Source organism: Pan troglodytes, chromosome 1 (genome assembly GCF_028858775.2).
Source record: "Pan troglodytes isolate AG18354 chromosome 1, NHGRI_mPanTro3-v2.0_pri, whole genome shotgun sequence".
NCBI classification, from domain to species: domain Eukaryota; kingdom Metazoa; phylum Chordata; class Mammalia; order Primates; family Hominidae; genus Pan; species Pan troglodytes.
The window spans coordinates 52,001,181-52,028,390 of NC_072398.2; the positions used below are offsets into that span (position 1 = coordinate 52,001,181).

At 35.1% G+C, this 27,210-nt stretch overlaps 1 protein-coding gene across 5 annotated transcripts in view; it reads left to right on the forward strand.

The window, feature by feature from the left end:
• Positions 1-22,622, forward strand: part of ASPM (assembly factor for spindle microtubules) — a 63,621-nt gene extending 40,999 nt beyond the window's left edge. For 2 of the 5 annotated variants that reach the window (XM_016948430.3, XM_063811120.1), the window contains 10 exons: positions 10,579-10,745; positions 12,566-12,662; positions 13,487-13,696; positions 14,690-14,839; positions 15,708-15,899; positions 16,361-16,553; positions 16,668-16,822; positions 18,318-18,494; positions 19,777-19,946; positions 22,322-22,622. In XM_016948430.3, the coding sequence (XP_016803919.2) occupies positions 10,579-10,745; positions 12,566-12,662; positions 13,487-13,696; positions 14,690-14,839; positions 15,708-15,899; positions 16,361-16,553; positions 16,668-16,822; positions 18,318-18,494; positions 19,777-19,946; positions 22,322-22,424 (1,614 nt within the window). In that variant the 3' untranslated portion in view covers positions 22,425-22,622. 5 annotated transcript variants of the gene reach the window in all.
• Positions 22,623-27,210: the final 4,588 nt, after the last annotated feature.

The following is a 27,210-nucleotide window of genomic DNA, read 5'->3' on the forward strand; positions in this document are numbered from 1 at the left end:
TAGTAAAAGCTATTTATTTTTAAGAACTGTATGACAATGGTGAAAAAATTGCTATTGTAATAAGCAAAACTGTTAGGAGAGGAGATGATCTTATCTTCCATGTTATATATCAACATTGATTAACATTTCAGTAATGGAGTAGTAATAGTAATGTAGAAAAAGTGATTATTAAAGTATAAAACAATCTGTACACACTGATTCTTCAATTTCTTAGTTTGAGGATTTTACATAGAAATATCTGTTGGGGGTGGGTGCTCAAAAGAAAAATAATATCTGAATTTCTGAGTACTATTACTGCTTTACTTTGCCCTAATTTAAAGCAAGTTAATACTTTATGTAGAGTTTATTGTTTTCAAAATACTTTTGTACAAATAAGTTTGACTGTTGTTGGATAAATATTTTGACAACTTGTGCATCTCTTCTTGGTAAGAGAAATAATATGTATACAATCATTTCCTGTCAGGTTGAAGAGTATGAACAAAACCTCAGGTAACGTTTAGTAGAGGAAAAAGACAATAAAACTTACAGGAAAAGGGTCAGGAAAAGGGATGTGCATGTTCTCCTTAAGCTTCCTCACCCATGGATAGGTATGCTTAGGCCAGTGATAGCTGCAAGCAAACTCGATACTGCTATAGGAGAGCGAGGTACCCAGTCCCTATATTACTCTACTTATATGCGAGAAAAAGTAAGATGTAGTAGAGAACAACCTCTCCATGCCACCACCCCCAATCTCAGCAATGTTGGGAGTGTTTGTACAAAGGAATGGTCTTATTGCTAAAACATCTAGAACTTGACTACCATTAGCCTGGGACCATTTTAGATACCAGCAACTGGAATTAGCTTGAGAGTTTGTAGCTCTTTTTGTTGAGCCAACCAAGGTTGGATTAGCCATTGTAACCATGGCTTTTCAAAAGACAAAAGTTTTGTCATTTCTCAAGTCTTTCTAGAATTCTACTTTTAAGCCATGTATTTATAGTTCCTAAATTTGGGAAAAGGAAGTAATTTCATTCTTAATGAAAATAATGACTCTGAGAGTGATCTGGTTTATTTATTCCTAAATTCCTATATTTATATTATCAGGCCTGTAATGTGATAATGCAGGATCCTTCACATAAACAGTTTCTAGTCATTATAAGGTAGCTTAGAAACATTGAAGTAAGGGGACCATATAAGTCCCAGAAATAAACTCATAGGAAATTACTTAGAATCAATAGATAGCAAAGAATATTACTATAGTTTTATTTTGACTCTTTTGCTTGTAATATAACATAAACTTGCTTATGTTTCTTATGATTCTGGCATACAAATGCAGTATTTAAATATAATGAAGATTTGGATGGATTTCTGAATTGGCTACAGGTATATCAATGTAAAACCTAAACTAAAAACAAAAGAGACAAATATCTCACAAAAATAATTAGTTTTCTAATTCAATGTGTTTATTTTTAAGCAGAATGTTAGAAAAATTAGTATTTTGAAAAGTGTTAAATATAGAAAGCTATGCCTATTTTACTTTGTGTCCTTTCTTACCTTTTCCAGGGATATTGGAGAAGATATTCCACTAGACAAAGATTTCTGAAATTGAAATATTATTCAATCATCCTGCAATCTAGGATAAGAATGATAATTGCTGTTACATCTTATAAACGATATCTTTGGGCTACAGTTACAATTCAGAGGCATTGGCGTGCTTATTTAAGAAGAAAACAAGATCAACAAAGATATGAAATGCTAAAATCATCAACTCTTATAATCCAATCTATGTTCAGAAAATGGAAGCAACGTAAAATGCAATCACAAGTAAAAGCTACAGTAATATTGCAAAGAGCTTTTAGAGAATGGCATTTAAGAAAACAAGCTAAAGAACAAAATTCTGCTATTATCATACAATCATGGTATAGAATGCATAAAGAATTACGGAAATATATTTATATTAGATCTTGTGTTGTTATCATTCAGAAAAGATTTCGGTGCTTTCAAGCCCAAAAGTTGTATAAAAGAAAAAAAGAGTCCATACTAACCATCCAGAAGTACTACAAAGCATATCTGAAAGGAAAGATTGAGCGCACCAACTATTTGCAGAAACGAGCTGCAGCCATTCAATTACAAGCTGCTTTTAGGAGACTGAAAGCTCATAATTTATATAGACAAATTAGAGCTGCTTGTGTTATTCAGTCATACTGGAGAATGAGACAAGACAGAGTTCGATTTTTAAACCTTAAGAAGACTATTATCAAATTGCAGGCACATGTAAGAAAACATCAACAACGACAGAAATATAAGAAGATGAAGAAAGCAGCTGTTATAATTCAGACTCATTTCCGAGCTTATATTTTTGCCATGAAAGTTCTAGCATCTTACCAGAAAATACGCTCTGCTGTCATTGTGCTGCAGTCTGCATATAGAGGGATGCAAGCCAGGAAAATGTATATTCACATCCTCACATCTGTTATAAAGATTCAATCATATTATCGTGCTTATGTTTCTAAAAAGGAATTTTTGAGCCTAAAAAATGCTACAATAAAATTGCAGTCAATTGTTAAGATGAAACAAACACGTAAACAATATTTGCATTTAAGAGCAGCTGCACTATTTATCCAGCAATGTTACCGTTCCAAAAAAATAGCTGCACAAAAGAGAGAAGAGTATATGCAGATGCGGGAATCTTGTATCAAACTGCAAGCATTTGTTAGAGGATACCTTGTCCGAAAGCAGATGAGGTTACGAAGAAAAGCTGTTATTTCACTACAGTCTTATTTCAGAATGAGAAAGGCTCAGCAGTATTATCTGAAAATGTATAAAGCAATTATTGTCATTCAGAATTACTATCATGCATACAAAGCACAGGTCAATCAGAGGAAGAACTTCTTGCAAGTCAAAAAAGCAGCTACTTGCTTGCAAGCAGCTTACAGAGGTTATAAAGTACGCCAGCTAATCAAACAACAATCTATAGCTGCTCTTAAAATTCAGTCTGCTTTTAGAGGCTATAATAAAAGGGTAAAATATCAATCTGTGCTTCAATCTATAATAAAGATTCAGAGATGGTACAGGGCGTACAAGACTCTTCATGATACAAGAACACATTTTTTGAAGACAAAGGCAGCTGTGATTTCCCTCCAGTCTGCTTATCGTGGCTGGAAGGTTCGGAAACAGATTAGAAGGGAACATCAAGCTGCCTTGAAGATTCAGTCTGCTTTTAGAATGGCCAAGGCCCAGAAACAGTTTAGATTGTTTAAAACAGCAGCATTAGTCATCCAGCAAAATTTCAGAGCATGGACTGCAGGAAGGAAGCAACGTATGGAGTATATTGAACTCCGTCATGCGGTACTGATGCTTCAATCTATGTGGAAGGGAAAAACACTGAGAAGACAGCTTCAAAGGCAACATAAATGTGCTATCATCATACAGTCATACTATAGAATGCATGTGCAACAAAAGAAGTGGAAAATCATGAAAAAAGCTGCTCTTCTGATTCAAAAGTATTATAGGGCTTACAGTATTGGAAGAGAACAGAATCATTTATATTTGAAAACAAAAGCAGCTGTGGTAACTTTACAGTCAGCTTATCGTGGTATGAAAGTGAGAAAAAGAATAAAGGATTGCAACAAAGCAGCAGTCACTATACAGTCTAAATACAGAGCTTACAAAACCAAAAAGAAATATGCAACCTATAGAGCTTCAGCTATTATAATTCAGAGATGGTATCGAGGTATTAAAATTACAAACCATCAGCATAAGGAGTATCTTAATTTGAAGAAGACAGCAATTAAAATCCAATCTGTTTATAGAGGTATTAGAGTTAGAAGACATATTCAACACATGCACAGGGCAGCCACTTTTATTAAAGCCATGTTTAAAATGCATCAGTCAAGAATAAGTTACCATACAATGAGAAAAGCAGCTATTGTTATTCAAGTAAGATGTAGAGCATATTATCAAGGTAAAATGCAGCGTGAAAAGTACCTGACAATTTTGAAAGCTGTTAAAGTCCTTCAGGCAAGTTTTAGAGGAGTAAGAGTTAGACGGACTCTTAGAAAGATGCAGATTGCAGCAACACTCATTCAGTCAAACTACAGAAGATACAGACAGCAAACATATTTTAATAAGTTAAAGAAAATAACAAAAACAGTACAGCAAAGATACCGGGCAATGAAAGAAAGAAACATACAATTTCAAAGGTATAACAAACTGAGGCATTCTGTAATATACATTCAGGCTATTTTTAGGGGAAAGAAAGCTAGAAGACATTTAAAAATGATGCATATAGCCGCAACTCTCATTCAGAGGAGATTTAGAACTCTAATGATGAGAAGAAGATTCCTCTCTCTCAAGAAAACTGCTATTTTGATTCAGAGAAAATATCGGGCACATCTTTGTACAAAGCATCACTTACAGTTCCTTCAGGTACAAAATGCAGTTATTAAAATCCAGTCATCATACAGAAGATGGATGATAAGGAAAAGGATGCGAGAGATGCACAGGGCTGCTACTTTCATCCAGGCTACTTTCAGAATGCACAGATTACATATGAGATATCAGGCTTTGAAACAGGCCTCCGTTGTGATCCAACAGCAATACCAAGCAAATAGAGCTGCAAAACTGCAGAGGCAGCATTATCTCAGACAAAGACACTCTGCTGTGATCCTTCAGGCTGCATTCAGGGGTATGAAAACCAGAAGACATTTGAAGAGTATGCATTCCTCTGCAACCCTTATTCAGAGTAGGTTTAGATCATTACTGGTGAGGAGAAGATTCATTTCCCTCAAAAAAGCTACTATTTTTGTTCAGAGGAAATATCGAGCCACCATTTGTGCCAAACATAAATTGCACCAATTCTTGCACTTAAGAAAGGCAGCCATTACAATACAGTCATCTTACAGAAGACTGATGGTAAAGAAGAAGTTACAAGAAATGCAAAGGGCTGCAGTTCTCATTCAGGCTACTTTCAGGATGCACAGAACATATATTACATTTCAGACTTGGAAACATGCTTCAATTCTAATTCAGCAACATTATCGAACATATAGAGCTGCAAAATTGCGAAGAGAAAATTATATCAGACAATGGCATTCTGCTGTGGTTATTCAGGCTGCATATAAAGGAATGAAAGCAAGACAACTTTTAAGGGAAAAACACAAAGCTTCTATCATAATACAAAGCACCTACAGAATGTATAGGCAGTATTGTTTCTACCAAAAGCTTCAGTGGGCTACAAAAATCATACAAGAAAAATATAGAGCAAATAAAAAGAAACAGAAAGCATTTCAACACAATGAACTTAAGAAAGAGACTTGTGTTCAGGCAGGTTTTCAGGACATGAACATAAAAAAACAGATTCAGGAACAGCACCAGGCTGCCATTATTATTCAGAAGCATTGTAAAGCCTTTAAAATAAGGAAGCATTATCTCCACCTTAGAGCAACAGTAGTTTCTATTCAAAGAAGATACAGAAAACTAACTGCAGTGCGTACCCAAGCAGTTATTTGTATACAGTCTTATTACAGAGGCTTTAAAGTACGGAAGGATATTCAAAATATGCACCGGGCTGCCACACTAATTCAGTCATTCTATCGAATGCACAGGGCCAAAGTTGATTATGAAACAAAGAAAACTGCAGTTGTGGTTATACAGAATTATTATAGGTTGTATGTTAGAGTAAAAACAGAAAGAAAAAACTTTTTAGCAGTTCAGAAATCTGTACGAACTATTCAGGCTGCTTTTAGAGGCATGAAAGTTAGACAAAAATTGAAAAATGTATCAGAGGAAAAGATGGCAGCCATTGTTAACAAATCTGCACTCTGCTGTTACAGAAGTAAAACTCAGTATGAAGCTGTTCAAAGTGAAGGTGTTATGATTCAAGAGTGGTATAAAGCTTCTGGCCTTGCTTGTTCACAGGAAGCAGAGTATCATTCTCAAAGTAGGGCTGCAGTAACAATTCAAAAAGCTTTTTGTAGAATGGTCACAAGAAAACTGGAAACACAGAAATGTGCTGCCCTACGGATTCAGTTCTTCCTTCAGATGGCTGTGTATCGGAGAAGATTTGTTCAGCAGAAAAGAGCTGCTATCACTTTACAGCATTATTTTAGGACGTGGCAAACCAGAAAACAGTTTTTACTATATAGAAAAGCAGCAGTGGTTTTACAAAATCACTACAGAGCATTTCTGTCTGCAAAACATCAAAGACAAGTCTATTTACAGATCAGAAGCAGTGTTATCATTATTCAAGCTAGAAGTAAAGGATTTATACAGAAACGGAAGTTTCAGGAAATTAAAAATAGCACCATAAAAATTCAGGTATTTCTATATTTAATTTAAATATAAAACTGTGAGTCTTTCTTTTGACCAATATTTGTTAGAATGTATAAAATGAGCTTAAGCAGGTCATAAAGAATAGTACTTAGTTGAGGTGACCATTTATCTTCCAAAGTGGAACATTTTTGAAAGAGGGAAAGGGCACTAGTAAGTCAGCCAAGACAGCACAGAACGGGGATTGTTCTGGCCATGGTCACCCTATGTGTGGTGCATTTCAGTATGGGTTAATTGTAGCACTCTTAGAAGAATTTTGAGAAAATAGGGGTCCTGTATTTGGCAAAGTTATTTCTTTAAGTGGAAAATATAAGCTAAGATAAAGTATTATTTGGCATAATATAGGCAAAATAGAGTAACTTTGTTCCTCTAATAATCTATTAACCAGAGCTCTTTGCTGCTTAGGCTAGTAGACATACTTTATTCTGAGTGTTTAGTACTTTGGCTTCCAAATCACTTTTGTATTATTTTGTTTTGTCTATTTGCCAAATGTGTGAGGAATGTACAGTATTATCTCTTTTAAAATATGAAGGAAGTGATAAAGTTTAAGTAATTTGGCCAATGTTGCATAGAGAGAGGCAGATCCAGGAACTGAATCTAAGTACTTCAGCTCTTTCTTTTTACCTGCAATAACCCAGGCTTTAACCCAGATGTGATATGTTCATATCTTACTGGATTACTGTTAAATTTAGAAATAATGTTTTAATTCAAGAAATGTCAAGGGCTAGAAATGTGCCAAATGCTGTAGTGGGTATTATAAATAGACAATGAGTAAGATATACTTAGTTGCTGTCCTCAAGGAACTTAATTGAACAAGGAAGTATAATTATAATACAACATGAGAAGTGTATGTTTCAGGAAACACAGAATGGGAAATCAAGCTAGTCTCCATGGTCAGAGACTTCCCAGAGTGAGTAACATTTAAGTTGAAATGTTACACTGAAGTATGAATTAGAAATAGCCCAGTAAAAGGTATAGAAGAATATTCCAATTGCAAGAGATAACGTGGAAAAATCAAAAAACTAGAAACAATAAAAAGTGATATGGGACCAGGTTGGCAATAGAGGGAGTAAGATTGTGGATAGATTTTTAAGACAGAAAAAATTTAGTCTTTATGCTCCAGACAAAACAAATTCTAGGGGAGTTTAAGCAGGAGAAGACCACAGTCATTTTTATTAAAAAAAAAAAAAAAATTACTCTGGCAGGAATGTGGAAGATGGACTGGAAAAGGAGCAAGACTAGAAGCAGGTAGACCAAATGAAAATAGGCAGTAAGCCAGGTGAGAAAGAGTTATAGTTCAGTGTAGGTTTGTGACAATGGGATTGTAAGTTGGCATTATATACAGCATGAACAAGGAGGCAAGCCATGTTGATGGCTTAAGTAACTCGGCAGAGTTACTCCCTCACACCCTGACATAGGGAATAAAGAGGGAAGAGCAGGTTTTGAGATTGATGATGAATTCAGTTTGGAGTATATAAGGTCTGAAGTACCTAGCAGGTAACCCCCTTGAAATATCTAGTAAGGCAGTTGACTATGTTTGTCTGGAGTTCAGGAGAGTAGTGTGAGTATTAGAATTTGATTTGTACATTATGGGCATATGCTAATAATTAAAGTTCTGGAAATAATGAGATCACCAAGGAACAATACATAAAATGAGTGAACAAAGAGGGCATGGGACTTGAGCCCTGAAGAACATCAAAATTCACAGACATTGACAAGAGAAGCCAACAAGGTGTTAAGAGGGAAAGAAGAAAGGTAAGAGATTAATGGTATCAAGAAACCAAGGTGTTAAGAGGGAAAGAAGAAAGGTAAGAGATTATGGTATCAAGAAACCAAGGTTTGAAAGAGGAAAGAAGGAGTGCTCAAATTCCTAACACTACTGAGAAGTTCACAACTGAAAGGTGTTCATTGGATGTATTAGTTATGGTTTTATTCACTTGAAATGATTAAATAGCCAAAATAACAATCTTATAAAAAATTTTTTCTCTTACATAATTACATAATAAAATTGTATTTTACACATGTAATTTTTAGCCTATGCCAGTGGTCTAAAACTTTACTGCACATTGGAATCACCTGGAATTTTAAAACATACTCCTACCTTTAGATATTCTAATTGGTATGGGAAGCAACACAAGCGTGGGATTTGTTTCAAAGCTCCCAGGTGACTCTAATGAGCAGCGAAGTTTGGGAGCCACTGGGATATAGTATACATTACTAAATACTTATATATGTAAATATGTATGTTTTATATATATATATATCAACTTCTCTGTAGCATTTGGGATTTAAGCACACTTTGTTTCTTCTCTCAACCCTTGGTTTCTTGATACCATAATCTCTTAGCTGTCTTCTTTCCCTCTTAACGCTATGTTGGCTTCTCTTGTCAATGTCTGTAAATTTTGATGTTCTTCAGGTGTGATGTGTGTGTGTGTAAATATATATATATATGTGTAAATATATATATACACGTATATCTATACATATATATAATTTTCTCATTAAAACTTTGTTTTAATGGGTATCAAAATTCTGTGACAGATTTTCGGTCAATTTGTTTTCATTAAAAAGTACTGATTTTAAAAACTAGTAACTTATAACTGCCACAAGCAAAACAAAAACAAAAACACCAAAATGGTCCACAAAACATTCTCCTTTCCTCCTGAAGGTTTTATGATGCAGTGTTACCATTAACCAGTCTTTTACTGTTACAGTTAAATGGCCAATTGAAACAAACAGTTCAGAGACCATTCTTCTACCACTGATTAAGACTGAGGTGGCAGGTATTGGGGATATACATAAATAATGTATGCAGATTTACATAAAAACCGTATACAATATAGTCTGAATGAGTTAAGGTCATCTCAGAGTAATTTTGGCCATATATAATTATTGCATTATCAACTGAATTTAGAACCTAATCTAAATATACGTTGTGCCTATAGTATTTGTTGTGCTGCGGGATAATTAAGGAATCAGAGAGACCGAGGGATTTGAGGAGGAATTATTTAATTATTTAAGTGCACCGACCCAGTCGGATTAACATCCAAAGAGGACTGAGCCCTGTCAAGCTACCTTTTAAGCATTTCGTGGGGCATGGGGAGATCTGTGCAGGGGGAAGCGTATTATAGAAGAGAGAAACAAAGACAGTTATTCAAGTAAGAGATGCATTACATTATTTCTTACTTTTTAAGGAACAACATGTTTTACGACTTGAGATTATCTGTCTAGTGTCCTTGCAGCTGCACAGCTAGAGAAACAGTCTTCACAATGCCTGGGAAAGGGAGAGATAAGGCTCACTAGCCACAGAGAGAAAAACACAGTTAATTTTAAAGGACTCCAGCCCTTTCTCTTCAGGGGAATTGGGTTTTCTTACATACAACTGAGTTTTTGCTTACACAGTCTTTAATTTCTTTTAATTCCTCTTCCTGTAGGGATGTTGGAGTCAAATAGACTTGGGTTCAAATCTTGACTCTGTCACTTAACAGCTATGTGCTAACAAGTCCTTCTTAATTTCAATTTTGGATTTTTTTCCTTTTTTATAAAACAGAGATCTTAACCATTTTATAAGATATTTATAAATATTAAGTAAGACAACTCTGCCACTTATTAACCTGTGTGACATCAACAAGTTACTCAATTTCTCTAGGCCTTGATTTCCTCATCTCTAAATTAGAGATAATAGTATTATCTACCCATGTGATTATTAAGGACTAATCTTCTTAGTGCTTAGTTCAATAAGTTGTAGCTGTCATGTAAACCTTTAGTCTTCCAGAAGGTTGTCAAAATCAGAAAGTCTGACAGTCCTATCACAGGAGCTCTCAGGATTCTCCTGCAGGCTGAACACAGAACCCAAAGTGAATATGGATTGGGAAGAATTCCTCTTTCTCCCCAGAACCTGCAGTAGGTCAATGTGTTCATTTTCTTTTCTTCCAAATGGATTGAGGTGATGAGGATAATTTACATAATCTGGGGCTTTTCAGACATGTGTGTCTTACAATTTATAAATACTGGTTAGGGTTTTGTTAGGCTGGGCTGGCAGCCAGCCATAAGGTATGTGTGATAAAGCACATAATACGTGTTCACTATAGTAAGCACCACTGTTCTCAGAAGACTCACTACATGTCAGAGTCTAAAAGAGTCATGATATGACTATGCAATTTATTTTTGTCTGCACTAACCTTATTTTAACTGTCTTTATACGGATTTGTCTTATTTACAAAAAAAAAGAGACAACTCATTGCATACTTGTTATATTTATGTATTTAATAGGCTATGTGGAGGAGATATAGAGCCAAGAAATATTTATGTAAAGTGAAAGCTGCCTGCAAGATTCAAGCCTGGTATAGATGTTGGAGAGCACACAAAGAATATCTAGCTATATTAAAAGCTGTTAAAATTATTCAAGGTTGCTTCTATACCAAACTAGAGAGAACACGGTAATGTATCATAGTTCTGTGGAGAATGTAAAAGTATTTGTGTGTGATAGCTAAGTCTTTACATAAAATAACACTGCTTATTGATTTTTATTTTAAATATTTGTTATGCTTAATTTATATGGTTGGTTTTGTTGATATTTTCTTTATTAAGGAAACAAAATACATCTCTCGTACTGTCTTGCTTTTTTGAGATAGAGCATAGCCTTTAATTAATATAATCTAAAAATATTTACATATACTTGATTAATTCAGGTTCATAAGGATTAGAGTAAGGACAGAGACGTAGGAAGTGAATAAAATCATTTAGTTAAGACTCGGTTTTCTTATTAGTGCTTTGGGCCATTTTGCTGGGTGACTTAACTACTGGCAAAATTTGTTTTCTTACTCATTCTTTTTTTCTTTGAACTTTGTATCATTCCTTATACTCTTTGTCATTAATGATGAAGACCCTAATTACCAACCTGTCTATGCTAATTGTATTTCACTATTCCTAGCTTATTTCTCACACACACATTTTCAGAAGCTGTTACCAGATCATCTTTTTTTAAGTTCATAGTATAAGAATTTTTCTTCAGCTCCCAGAGTTGATGAATTATTGAATCAATGATGGTTTTAAAGATGGTTTAGGAAGGCACACTAGTGTGAGAGGAATTTTTGGATGAAGCCCATGGGTAGAAGCAGGGCTTAACATATACAGTTGATCGCATGAAGATAGAAGTAGAATGTTGGTTACCAGAGGCTAGGATAGGGAGAGGGGAGGGGTGGATAAAGACAGGCTGGTTAATGGGTACAAAAATACAGTGAGAAGGAATAAGATTTACTGTTTAGTAGCACAATAGGGCAACTATAGTTAACAATAATTTATTGTATATTTCAAAATAACTAGAGGAATAGAATTAGAAGTTTCCTAACAGAAGGAAATGATAAATGTTCGAGGTGATGGATATCCCATTTACCCTGATTTGATCATTACTCATTGTGTGCTTGAATCAAAATATCACATGTACTCTGTAAATATTTACAACTATTATATATCCATAAAAATAAAAATTAAAAAGCATATAAAGATACAGTTGCTACTATCAGCTATTAAGGACCAGTATCTAATTTTCCTGTAACAGATGCTGAATTTTTCTCAATGGTGTTTGGTCCTATTTTCTAAGAAACATGGCAACAAAACAAGCTACTCATTGTACTTTTTCCACATTATCAAGAACAGAGTAGAAAACCTGTCCATTCTCACATTTTATCTCTTAGTATTACGTTGATCCCTAAAATTTAATCTCTAGCGCTCAGATTTTTTAAAATTTTTCTCCAGTTCTGTTTACGAAATATCTCTACTTAGATATTTTGATGATATCTATTTTTCCTTTCAAATGAAAGGAAGTACCTGATGCTGCTTGTAATCACATTCTCTTCTTAACCACCTCCCGTCTGCTCAAAGACTCACTTGCCATGCAGACTCAAATCTTATATTTTACCATTATTTCTACCATTCCCCCTTTATCTAGTTTTTGTCTAGATCTGGGTAACCATACTTTATTTTGATCCTGTTCAAAATTCTGTGTCATATTAGAATCGTAGAACTTCATATTTCTTACCCACTGGAATATTGCCAATTGTAAAACTTCTTTTGTGTGCGTGTGTAAATTCTGATTGTTAGAACTTAACTATGAATTATACTTGCCCACTTTTTAAAATTCTGTCATTGCCTTTCTTATATTTTATTCTCTTCTAATATTTTAAAGGGGGAGAGGCAATAAATACTCATTGAATAAGTTAAAGTAATTTGACATTGCTTTCCAATAACTACTTTTTAGGTTTTTGAATGTGAGAGCATCAGCAATTATCATTCAGAGAAAATGGAGAGCTATACTTTCTGCAAAAATAGCTCATGAACACTTCTTAATGATAAAAGTAGGTATTAAAAATTAATTCACTTGCGAATAACTACTTTAGGAAATAGAAAACAGAAAGAATGTTTTGTATTTTTTAATTTTTAAAAATAAATCCTTCGCTGGAAAAAAAGTGTTTTTAAGACCTAAGTATGCATTTATTTCACACACATCTATTTCAGTCAATTAAAAATTATATTCTCCCATAAAAATACTATTTGCTAGTTTTTAAAAATATATAACTGTACAGGCATACCTTGTTTTATTGTACTTCGCTTTATGGTGCTTTGCAGATATTGCATTTTTTATAAATTGAAGGTTTCTGTCAACCCTGTGTTGAGCAAGTCTGTTGGTGCCATATTTCCAGCATCATGTGCTCACTTTGTGGCTCTGTCTCATTTTGGTAATTCTCACAGGATGTTATGTAATTGAGGAATCTAAGGTGTGCTAGTGGTATGCTATGTTTTTTCAAGCTACAGACAGCTTCTGTCATAGCTATTTATGATCACCGTGCTCTTTCTATTGTAGCTAGCATTTTTATTAAATGTATTTGTCCTGTAATGTTAGTCCTTTTCCTTCTCACAATGAAAAGTATCAAGAGGATGAGAGGGAAAGAGCACCAGATATCTATTGACCCTTGACCCTTGGCTTACACCTTCATCTTGGCTATAGACCTATGTGAGTTTAGAAATAATGCTTCATCATCATTTCATATCTATGAAACATGACATTCTTAGACTATAAATCATAATTATGCCATCTCATTGAGAAATTCAAGAACTTCTAGTGGGTTGGAAATCTTTTTATTTCTACCCATTAATGTTACTTGTAAATTTTTCCTTATAGAGACATCGAGCTGCTTGTTTGATCCAAGCACATTATAGAGGATATAAAGGAAGGCAGGTCTTTCTTCGGCAGAAGTCTGCTGCTTTGATCATACAAAAATATATACGAGCCAGGGAGGCTGGAAAGCGTGAAAGGATAAAATATATTGAATTTAAAAAATCTACAGTTATCCTACAAGCACTGGTGCGTGGTTGGCTAGTACGAAAAAGAGTAAGTATTTTCAAGTAGCATATCTCATTCTTATAAAATGAAAGCACTTGATGTTAATAGTGTTAAGAAACTTTGGATTTTAGAGAATAATTTCAGAACTAATATGACCATTAACTTGAATTAATTCAGCTGCTAGAAAGGTAAGTGACAAGAGCACTGACTGTCAAATTTTTTTTCTCTGATCCTAGTCCTACTATTTCTCACAGGGGTTCACCACCAAAGACGCAAAATAAAATTTCTCTTTTGTAATGAATCTTAACAAAGGAACTGAAAATATGAGAGAGAGGCTCCATATGTGAAAGAGGTTAAATGTTATTCTAGTAGCTTTTTGCCACCACCAAGCAACTTTTGAGGTGTTGCAACCAGCATTCCTGTGACAGCTTCCACATCTTCAGCAAGAGAGAATTATTTTTAGGGAGGTCATGATATTCAAGCTTACAATATGTGAAGTACTGGCATAGACAAAACAATTTGATTTGAAGTTAAATAGGAGGAATGTTTGTATTTTGTTCATTAAACATCAAGTGAAAGTCTGAAGCCCAACAGCAACTGTAGAAAGCTCCTTCTGCAGAGTCTTATGCTGGAGTTGCACTGTACTATTTAATAGTAGAGAAGTTAATTCACATACTTTTTCTGATTTAATATCACCATTTCCAAGAGTTCTGCTTGGAATTCTGTAACATTTTTTGAGTTTAATATTTATACCCTTCTCTAATAGGGCAGTCTAGTTGAATTAGAAGCTATGGTTATTTAGTAAAGTACCCAAAATATAATTTTGCTTTCTACACTCTGAGTTATGAGTTACACTACTGGAAATATTGTATAGTACAATATTGTAATTACTTTGAATTACAATATAAGTAATGGTAATGATTAAAAATTAGTTTATTCTTGCTAGTTTATATAATTTGATGTTGAGGTTATAAAAAAAAAACACTCATTGATTAACTTAGGAGGCAGATACTTGAATATGCTTTGTTTTTTCACCTTTAGATTTTAGAACAGAGAGCCAAAATTCGACTTCTTCACTTCACTGCAGCTGCATATTATCACCTGAATGCTGTTAGAATTCAAAGAGCCTATAAACTTTACCTGGCTGTGAAGAATGCTAACAAGCAGGTTAATTCAGTCATCTGTATTCAGGTTTGCTTCTTCTTTGCAGTAAAACTATATGATATAATTTTTCTGTTAGAAATTTTTGATATGTAATAAACAATTTCCAAATGCTTTATGCTAAGGTCGTACAACATTTAGCCTTTCACCTTATAGCTGTTACAATGATTTGAGGGTTAGAAATAGATTGATGTTTTATGGCACAGTACTAAAGTTGTGAATTATTGTCTGATGTAATTGTACTCATTTACATTCCTGCCAGCAAAGTCTTGAGGGTACCCTGTTTCTCTACATGCTTGCCAACATAAAGTATCAGAAGACTTTCTGATTTTTGCCATTCTAATGAGTGGGAAATAGCATCTCATTTTTGTTTTGGATTTACTTGATGGCTAATGATTCTGAAATTATATTCTATATGTTGGTTATTCAAGTTCTTATCTGTGTACTTTTTTTTAACATCTTTTTCTCATACACTTTGCCCGTTTTTCCATTGGCTGTTCTTTTTTATTGTGATTTATAGGAGTTCTTTATATATTTTGAAGAAGAATTCTATTTGTTTATATACATTAACATACATTTACATATAAAGTATTTAGTAAAAAAAAATGCAGAATGATACATGCAGTTTGGTAGAATTGTAAAATGAAGACATTGTTGTCCAGGATTAAATATACTCCTGTGCATGTGTGTGCACACACACACACACACACAGGCACCCAACATGGACTGGAAAGGTTTTTGCACCAAGTGGAGTGGGGAAGTAATGCCTCTGTGGAAAGCTGAAAGATTTCTTGATATACTGTTCTATTTCTTTCATTTATGTATAAATGTATATTTGTATATTTTTTTAAAAAAACCTGAAGTAGAAATGAAAATCAAAATTCTATGTTTTAAACAGAGATGGTTTCGAGCAAGATTACAAGAAAAGAGATTTATTCAGAAATATCATAGCATCAAAAAGATTGAGCATGAAGGTCAAGAATGTCTGAGCCAGCGAAATAGGGCTGCATCAGTAATACAGAAAGCAGTGCGCCATTTTGTCCTCCGTAAAAAGCAGGAAAAATTCACTAGTGGAATCATTAAAATTCAGGTAATTGAAACTTGTATAGTTTTAGTTCAAAACTTTAGTTTGCAATTCATCTACACGATATCTAACACTATAAAAACATAGTTACCATTTTAAAAAGCTAACGCATTAGCCGGTAGAATAACTCATAAGCACTACACTACCATAATTTCATTGCTAAGCTCTTTATTTTCAAATGCTCTAGAGGAGGTTTATAATCAAGAAGTAAAAATATTTTAACATTTTGAATAAATTTAGACATCTTTGGTCGATAAATGCTGTCCAGTTTACATGTAGGAATATTATCTGTATTTCTTTTTTTGAAAGTTGATTTTGCTATTTATTTGAACTTGAGATTTTAATTGAAATGTATGTGATCATGTCAAATAAATTTACTGAAAATGTTTACATTGTGAAAACAGATGTAGATATAAATAGAAAACATTGGCTATAATCTTAAAATTACTCTGTTTTATCTCTTTAAGGCATTGTGGAGAGGCTATTCTTGGAGGAAGAAAAATGATTGTACAAAAATTAAAGCTATACGACTAAGTCTTCAAGTTGTTAATAGGGAGATTCGAGAAGAAAACAAACTCTACAAAAGAACTGCACTTGCACTTCATTACCTTTTGACATATAAGCACCTTTCTGCCATTCTTGAGGCCTTAAAACACCTAGGTTAGTTTGTGTTAACATGTTTAAAGAATGATGTAATACTACATTATTAGCTAAAACTTCATTTTGTTGCTGTAAATTTACCTGTGTGTGTGTGTGTGTTTTTTTTTCTTTCAGAGGTAGTTACTAGATTGTCTCCACTTTGTTGTGAGAACATGGCCCAGAGTGGAGCAATTTCTAAAATATTTGTTTTGATCCGAAGTTGTAATCGCAGTATTCCTTGTATGGAAGTCATCAGATATGCTGTGCAAGTCTTGCTTAATGTATCTAAGGTAGTTTTTCATTTTCTTAATGAGATATTCACTGGTCAACAAATATGCCCTTGCAAATTAAGTTTGGGTTTACTCATCACTAGGGCTTAAATCTCTAAGTTAAATTCATTTATGTGCAAGAGTCTTAGGATGAAAAAATGTTTATTAACATAAATGTAGATTTAAGTACCAATTTTTATATTATTTCCTCAGTCTTTATAATATTAAAAACAATGATGATTATTAATATTAAAAACAATGATGATTAAAAGTTATTAAGTACTTACTACATGCTAGTATTTTTCATGCATTGTTTAATCCTCATAATAATCCTCTAAAGTAGTTCATATTATTATTCCCATTTTATAGAGAAAAAATAATAATAATTATAGAAATTAGGTTCCTCCTGTAAGAACCTGAGTGTGATAAGTGGTAGAGTTGAATTTGGATTCATTTCTGTCTGCCTTTAGAGGTGGTGATGTTATCTACTGCATTATATCAAAATAGTATTACCACATTATAATCATGTCTAGCAAAGTGTGTGAAAGAAAAATATTGCTATAACTTAGTTACTCTGTAATTGTTAATCTGTGTATCAGAATTTGTCTTTTGGCCTTGGACTATTCCAAACTATATTGTATGCAACCAAAGGTTGAAAGATTTCTCTTTCCTACTCAACCTTTCAGTGACAACTTAAAGCACTTTACCCAATATTTTTATTTTGAGAGGTAGTGGTTAAGAACACAGATCTGAGGCCAAACTGCTTGAGTTTGAATCCCAGCTCAGTAGCTTATTATAGGTTACTTAGCTTCTCTGTACTTTACTTTCTGCAACTATAAAATGAGTATAGTAACAGTACTCAAAACGTTATTGTGAGGATTGAGTTAATACACATTAATACATAAACATGCCATACAAAGGGTCAGCTGTTGTTTTGTTATTTTTATCTTAGTATCATTATTTGTTACCATGCAAATTTCACTATGAATCTAATAATACAATTAGAAAAATGAGGCATGGAAAATATATCCTAGACTTATTAGCATCATATATATTTTGTTTTATTTTCGAGCAAGCTTTTCTTCCTCTCAAGGAGCATGTAATAGAGTAACTAATTAGATCCTGCCTTTATCATTATCTTACCTATGATTAATAATACCACAGATAAGTTATCTTTTTCTTTAGAGATTCTTTACTAAAGTGGTCTTATCTTTAAAAGTTTGCTTTTATTGACTTCAAGATGTTTGTTTTCAGAGGTTTTAAATTTGATTTATTTTATGTGAAACTTTAGAATTAGGGGGAAAAGATTAAGATTAAAATGTGAATACACATATATGATAGATCTGTAAATAATGATAATATCAAAGCTATTTCACAAAGTCCTTTGCACTTGCTGCAGGTGGTCCAAAAATTTGGCTATACTAAGTATGGACTTTTGTATTTTGTTTTTTTGGTTGGGTTGTTTGTAAATGTATGTGTTTATTACAACTTTTAATTTCATTCTGTTCTCTTCAAGTATGAGAAAACTACTTCAGCAGTTTATGATGTAGAAAATTGTATAGATATACTATTGGAGCTTTTGCAGATATACCGAGAAAAGCCTGGTAATAAAGTTGCAGACAAAGGCGGAAGCATTTTTACAAAAACTTGTTGTTTGTTGGCTATTTTACTGAAGACAACAAATAGAGCCTCTGTAAGTATTAGTCAGTTGCCTTTCTTTAAGATTATTTTTCTGTGGTCTTAAGTCTATGACTTGTATAGTTTTCCTTTAGTAATTATCACTCTAAAATAGGGTTTTATGTGTGTTCAAACCTGCTTTTTGCACGGATAAAATGAATTCAGGATGTATCTATGAGTTGTTTCTTTCTGACTATTAAAGAAACTGAATTCTGAAAATAAATTTATTACAGCCATATAAGTAACCATTTCCCATTTACTAGAGAGAAAAGTATCCTAGCAAGATAGAAAACCAGATAGGTATAACTTCTTATCCTCCTGTTGTAACCATAATTGTATTTCAAGCTTTTCTATGATGAGACCTCTGAGTCATTCTTTTTAAGTGTCATAATTAACATGGGGAAACCATAGGCCATAATTGGACTGTGGCCTTTATCCTGGTAAGTGGGAACCGCTGCAGGGTAAAGCAAGGGAATTATATTTTCCAATTTAAATTTTAACAACACTCTGGCTTCTGATTGAAGAATGAATTTGGGAGAGCATGTGTGGATATAGTGAGACCATCAAAGAAGGTGGCAAGTGTTGATATGTAGTGATCTAGGCAAGAGATTGTGCTTGTCTTAGGATTGTGTTGCTGAGAGGTAAGTAGAAGACTTTGGAAACTGCAGAGGTAAACTTTTCAAGACTTGGTAACTGGATATGATAGGTGTGTTGACTATAATTCCTATGTTGACTATAATAATTCCTTCTTATATTCAGTGTGGAGTTAAGTATGCAACTTTTGAATATTTATCTTCTTTATAATTGCCTTGCAAATTAGCTCATAATTTAAATCAATCTACCTGCCAAACTTGGTGAGGTTTCTTTGATTATTCAAAGCTTAAAAGTTTACTGCAGGCTGGGCACGGTGGCTCACGCCTGTAATCCCAGCACTTTGGGAGGCCGAGGCAGGCAGATCACGAGGTCAGGAGATTGAGACCATCCTGGCTCACACGGTGAAACTCCATCTCTACTAAAAATACAAAAAAAATTAGCCGGGTGTGGTGGCGGGTGCCTGTAATCCCAGCTACTTGGGAGACTGAGGTAGGAGAATGGCGTGAACCCGGGAGGCGGAGATTGCATTGAGCTAAGATCGCACCACTGCACTTCAGCCTGGGCGACAGAGCAAGAGAGACCATCTCAAAAAAGAAAAAAAAAGGTTTACTGCATAGTTTTTATTATGTTTGATTTTGCTAGTCTAAAAGAGATAAAATTTTAATTCTTATTACTTTTTAGTAACTGTGCATTTTATTTTGTAGGATGTACGAAGTAGGTCCAAAGTTGTTGACCGTATTTACAGTCTCTACAAACTTACAGCTCATAAACATAAAATGAATACTGAAAGAATACTTTACAAGCAAAAGAAGAATTCTTCTATAAGCATTCCTTTTATCCCAGAAACACCTGTAAGGACCAGAATAGTTTCAAGGTAAGCAGTTAAATATAGTCCATAAATTCGTGTCACTGTTCATTCATTCATTTAACAAATATTTATTGAGCACTTACCATAAACAAGATGTGCTTTTCAGTGGAGAAACAACATATGAATAAGAATGGAATGTTTGGTAAATTTAAAAGAGGCAGTCTTGGTAAATAATGAAATAACATTATACTGTAGCTTTGGACATTTAATAGTTATTCAACAAACTTCTTATATTAAATAGTTAAGAGCTAAGGCTAAGAAGCTTGTTATAAGTTTTGTCATTTTATTTTATTTATTTTATTTTGCATGAAAGACAAACTACACTGTTTAAGAAGTGCCAAAAGTCCTTCTTAGCCAAAATATCAACCTCCAGTCCTCCCATAATCACCCTGATTCTTGAAATTTCTCCTTCTGGAAATTTAGATTGACATTTTCTGATTTTATTGGCAAAAAGATTTAATTTATTTTGGTGAACCGTCATGGCATTTAATTAGTGTTTTTCCTCCCTTCCTTCTTTCTCCCTCCTCCTTTTTTTCTTCCCCCTTCTCCCTCTCTCCCTCCCTTCCTTCCTTCTTTCCTTCTTGAGACTTAGCAATTCTCTATACTAGGTACAAATCCTACATTATTGACAACACACTATTTCTTGACCTGAGTGGTTACACAGCCATTAGCTTTATAATTATACTCATAATTATAAACTGTATAATGTAGTTATAAATTGGTTTTATGCATGCATATTTCACAGCATAATGTAAAGTTCATTTGCTTGGAATATATTAATGGGACCATTTCTACATGTTTTTTAAGGCCTTGGTAGAATTTAATATTCATTATGTTTTAAAAGCTCATACTAACATATGAATAGATTCTCTTAAAATTTTGATGTAGGTCAGGCTTTTGAGGTAAAATTTACTGACAGTATAAATGCATCCTTTAAATGTATGCAATTCAATTCGTTTTGACAAATGTATACAGTTAGGAAACTACCACCACTGAGATACAAAATATTTCTATAACACAAAGTTTCCTTATGCCCCTTTGTTGTCAGTTCTCTTTCTTTATTCCCTGGATTTTGGGAACTACTGATCTGATTTTTGTACCTTTAGTTTTGCCATTTCTATACTGTCACATATATGGAATCATATAGTAGATAGCTTTTTGTGACTGGATTCTTTTCCTTAGCATAATGCTTTTGAAATTCGTTCATGTTTATGCATGGATTTGAATTTCATTCCTTTCTATCACTTAGTACTATTCCATTGTATGGTCGTACCACACTTTGTTCACTCACCAATTGATATATCTTTGGATTTTTAGCAGGACAAAATAAGATGATGGAAATGCATATAGTAGGGAATTATGTGAGAAGATGCATGAACTCCCTCGGTTTGATACTATTTTCTCAATAAGTTTGAGATTATAAACTCAACAACTCAGAAGCAGCTCAGAGGGTATGGAGGGGAAGTTTGAAAAGAGGAAAGGACCAAGATAGTCATCTTGGAGAGAAAGGGAGCATGCTGGCAATTTCAAATGCTCATTTTAGATTTGTAATTATTGGCAAAAAATAAAATCAGCTTGGTTGTGTAAACATTTTTAGTAATATGCAGCTGTATAGGAATGGAGAAGGCAGATATTTTGACTCAATTTGAAATCCAAGTAGAATTCTTCAGACTAGTTTGGTAGGAGAGAGAGACAACAGTTAATGGCATTTGCAAAGGTTTTGATAATACTGATGCACCTGAGCTAGATGCACAGGAAAGTAAGGACAGCATTCTGGTGGATGTTGGGTATGTGTTGAGGCCAAATGAAGTGGAGATCTCAGTGGGGTAGAAGAACTGGTTCAATAACTGTGTTAGAGCATATGACATGGATGAATCAGAAATGGTGGATGGAGAACGGAAGTCTCAAGATTTCAGTGGTCGCACACTTTCTGATGATGACAAAGTCTAGTATGTGATCATATTAAAAAGGATTGGTTGAGGTAGAATTGAAGGAAAGCGGGGCAAAAACGGACTAGGTTGTTGGCTTTTTGGCCACATAGATGTTGCTGTTGCTGAGAACGGTGACAGTAGGTAAGAGGAGACCAAGAACCAGGTTTACAAGGAATAAGACACTGAGAGTTTGGCTGATGACCAAAAGGCAGTGGTCAAGCTAAATAGCATAAGCTTCAAAGAAGCCAGCATTATTTTTTAGAAAGGATGGAGAGAAATAGTCTGGAACTAGTGATGGGCAATAATATGAAGTTCTCCCACCTCTTTGAGCAGTTTGTAAGGGAAATGATGTGTTCAGGAGTAGCTACAATTTAGTTAAGACAAAAAAGGTGAAGGTAACTCTAAAGAGAAGAACTTTATTAATGCCAGACTTTTTTTTTTTTTTAACAGACTTAAGCCAGATTGGGTTTTGAGAAGAGATAACATGGAAGAAATCACAAATCCCCTGCAAGCTATTCAAATGGTGATGGATACGCTTGGCATTCCTTATTAGTAAATGTAAACATTTTCAGTATGTATAGTGTAAAGAAATATTAAAGCCAATCATGAGTACATAAAGTGATTTTTGCTCTCTGTGTACAACTTTTAAAATCTGACTTTGTTTTAAAAAAACATAAATTGTTCATTACATTCTTCATTTTTATCATTTATAGTTTTATGCATGTAATAAACTAATATGTCATAAGATGATTATATTATTCCTGTCTATTATCTTAAAGTATTATAGTAGTTTCAATGTAATCTTATTACTAAAAGGAAATAATAGCTGATTACACCTTTTTTATAGGTAAGTTGAGGAATTTTCATCAAATGTTAGAAATTGAAGTTCTGTCTACTCAGTAAGAAGTGAGACTAGGATAAAATAATCTCACAAATTCATATCAATGGCATCCTTATCTATATCCTTGACTGGCTAAAGCATCCAGATAAGCAAGTGAGCCCTTCTAGGCTCACAAAAAGAATACACCCACCACTGTATTTACTAAAAATTCTTACCATTGAACTGATGGGGGTTATAATTTGAAGTGGAAGGAACATGCTATTGCTTATAATAGAATCTTGTTGTGTAGTTATACACCACAGACCTGAAAATGATTCAGTATTGAAATGTGATTTTTTTTCTACGCTTTGAGTCACTGTTACTAGTATCTGTGGTTTCAGGGCCACAGATGTCTAATTCTTATGGCTGAAATCTGAATAGAGTCTCAAAGTCTGCCCATGGGAGTTAGAATCCCTGGGCTCATCCTTTTCTTTCATCACTTTGTTCAGTGAACTTAGGAGTATCAACTAACTTCATTATATTCCTTGGTTCTCCACATATGGTCAAAGGTATTATTTATAGAGACACTAAACTCCTTGCTTCTCAGGAGCAGTTAATAAGGAGTATCAAATGCATTTATTTTGCATAACTCTCTAAACAATTCACATCAAAAACTATCAGTGTTCTCCATACTATTAGAAATAGAGTCCTTAGCATTTTTGGATCTAATCAGATTAAACAGCCAACTCCAGAAACCCCAAAACCAACTAAAGAAATCCATCCTTAAAACTCTGTTCCTCTAGAACAACTACTGGTACCAAAATCTGTATTAGTCAGGGTTCTCCAGAGGGAAAGAACTAATAGTATATATGTATACATGAAAGGAAATTCATTAGGGAGAATTGGCTCACGTGATCAAATGGAGAAGTCTTAGGATAAGCCGTCTGCAAGCCGGAGAAGAAAGAAGCCAGTAGTGGCTCAATTTGAATCCAACAGTCTCAAAAGCAAGGAAGCCAGCAGTTCAGCCTTGAGCCTGTGTCTAAAGGCCTGAGAGCCCCCAGCAAACCACTGGTGTGATTCCAAGAGTCCAAAGGCCAGAGAACCTGCAGTCTGATGTCCAAAGGCAGTAGGAACAGAAGAAAGCATTCAGCGTGGGAGAAAGATGGAAGCCAGAAGACTCAGCAAGCCAGTTTTTCCCACCTTCTTTCATCTGCTTTGTTCCAGTTGAGCTGGCAGCTGGTTGGATGGTGCCCACCCACATTGAGGGTGGGTCTCCCTCTCCCAGTCCACTGACTCAAATGTCAATCTCGGGTCTCTATCTCTCAGTCCACTGACTCAAATTTCAATCTCCTCTGGCAACACCCTCACAGACACATCAAGAAACAATACTTTACCAGCTATCCAGGCATCCTTAAATGCAATCAAGTTGATATCTAATGTATTAGTCTGTTTTCACACTGCTGATAAAGACATACCCAAGACTAGTTAATATATACAGGAAAAAGGGTATAAGGGACTTACAGTTACATGTGGCTGGGGACACCTTGCAATCCTGGCAAAAGGCAAGGAGGAGCAAGTCACGTCTTACGTGGATGGCAGCAGGCAAAAAGAACCTGTGCAGGGAAGCTCCACCTTATAAAGCCATCAGATCTTGTGAGACTTATTTAATATCAGAAGAACAGCACAGGGAAAACTACCCATGATTCAGTTACCTCTTACTGGGTCCCTCCCACAACACGTGGGAATTCAAGGTGACATTTGGGTGGAGAAACAGCCAAAACATATCATTCTGTCCCTGGACCATACCAAATCTCATATCCTCATATTTCTAAACCAATCATACCTTCCCAACCATCCCAAGTCTTAACCCATTTCAGCATTAACTCAAAAGTTCACAGTCAAAAGTCTCATCCAAGACAAGGCAAGTTTCTTTTATGTATGAGCCTGGAAAATCAAAAGCAGGCTAGTTACTTCCTAGATGCAGTGAGGGTATAAGCATTAGGTAAATACAGCCATTCCAAATGGGAGAAATTGACCAAAACAAAGAGCTACAGGCCCCATGCAAGTCTGAAATCCAGCAAGGCAGTCAAATCTTAAAGCTCTAAAATGATCTCCTTTGAATCCATGTCTCACATCCAGGTCACACTGATGCAAGAGGTAGGTTCCCATGGTCTTGGGCAGCTCTCCCCCTGTGGCTTTTCAGGGAACAGCCTCTCTTCCAGCTGCTTTCATGGGCTGGGGTTGAATGTCTACGATTTTTCCAAGTGCAGGTGCAAGCTGCTGGTGGATCTACCATTCTGGGTTGCAGAAGATGGTGGCCTTCCTCTCACAGCTCCAATAGGAACATGGTGGCCTTCCTCTCACAGCTCCAATAGGTGGTACCCCAGTAAGGACTCTGTGTGGGGACTCTGACCCCACATTTCCCTTCTCACTGCCCTAGCAGGGATTCTCCATGAGGGCCCCGCCCCTCCAGCAAACTTCTGCCTGGGCATCCAGGCATTCCCATACATCCTCTGAAATCTAGGTGGAGGTTCCCAAACCCCAATTATTGACTTCTGTGCACTGGCAGGCTCAATACCACATGGAAGCTGCCAAGGCTCTAGGTTTGCACCCTCTGAAGCCATGTTCCGAGATCTACATTGACTCCTTTCCACCTTGGCTCAAGCGGCTGGGATGCAGGTCAGCAAGTTCCTAGGTTGCACACAGCATGAGGACCCTGGGCTCAGCCCACGAAACCACTTTTTCCTCCTAATCCTCCAGGCCTGTAATGGGAGTGGCTGCTATGAAGACCTCTAACATGCCCTGGAGACGTTTTCCCCATTGTTTTGGAGATTAACATTTGGGTCCTCATTACTTATGCAAATTTCTGCAGCTGGCTTACATTTCTCCTCAGGAAATGGGATTTTCTTTTCTATCACATTGTTAGGCTACAAATTTTCCTAACTTTTGTGCTCTGCTTCCCTTACAAAACTGAATGCCTTTAACAGCACTCAAGTCACCTCTTGAATGCTTTGCTGCTTAGAAATTTCTTCCACCAGATACCCTAAATCATCTCTCTCAAGTTCAAAGATCCACAAATATCTGGGGCAGAGGCAAAATGCCACCAGTCTCTTTGCTAAAACATAACAGGGGTCACCTCTACCCCAGTTCCCAACAAGTTCCTCATCTCCATCTGAGACCACCTCATCCTGGATTTCATTGTCCATATCACTGTCAGCATTTTGGACAAAGCCATTCAACAAGTCTGTAGGAAGTTCCATACTTTCTCACATTTTTCTGTCTTTGAGCCCTCCAAACTGTTCCAAACTCTGCCTGTTACCCAGTTCCAAAGTCACTTCAACATTTTCAGGTATTTTTTCAGCAGTACCCCATTCCTGGTATCAATTTACTGTATTATTCCATTTTCAGGCTGCTGATAAAGGCATATTCAAGACTGGGTAATTTATACAGGAAAAGGGGTTTAATGTACTTACAGTTCCACGTGGCTGGGGAAGCCTTACAATCATGGCAGAAGGCAAGGAGGAGCAAGTCACGTCTTACAAGGATGTCAGGGAAAAAGAGCTTGTGCAGGGAAACTCTGCCTTTTAAAGCCATCAGATCTCATGAGTCTTATTCACTATCAGGAGAACAGCACAGGAAATATCTGCCCCCATGATTCAATCACCTCCCACTGGGTCCCTCCCATGATATGTGGGAATTCAAGATGAGATTTGAGTGGAGACACAGCCAAATCATATCATCTAATATTAACCATCATGGGGGCCAAATGCTTCCTTTTGTTAGGAACTAACACCCACAATAACTAACCTACCCCCCTTGAAAATAGCATTAATCCTTCCATGAGGGTAGAGATCTCACGACCTAATTATATCTTAAATGTCCCACCTCCCAACACCTTTACATTGGAGATTACGTTTCCAACATACGAACTTTGGGGAACACTTGCAAATCATAGCAGACATTAGTATCCAAAATATATGAGTAACTCCTATAACTTAATAGGAAAATAAATTTACCTGATTTTAAAACTGGCAAAGAAAACATACAAATTGCTAACAGGTATATGAAAACGTGTTCAACATCACTAATCATTAGGTAAATGCAAATCAAAACTACAATGAGATGTCAGCTCAGACCTGTTATTGGTCAGAAAGTGGAGAAAAGGAAACCTTTATACATGGTTAGTGGAAATGTAAAAAAGGTGCAGCTATAGAAAACAATATGCAGGTTTCTTTAAAAAATTAAAAGTAGAATTACCATTTGATCGAGAAATCTCACTTCTGAATATATGTCCAAAGGAATTAAACTCAGTACCTCAAAGAGGTGTCTGTACTCCAATGTTCATTGCAGGATTATTTACAGTAGTCAAGATATGGAAACAAGTGTTCACTGATGAATGAATTTTCAAAAGTAGTACAGTTGACTCTTTAATAACATGGGTTTAAACCATGTAAGTGCACTCCTATGCAGATTTTTTTTTCAATATATATGTTGGAAAACTTTTTGGAGATTTGTGATA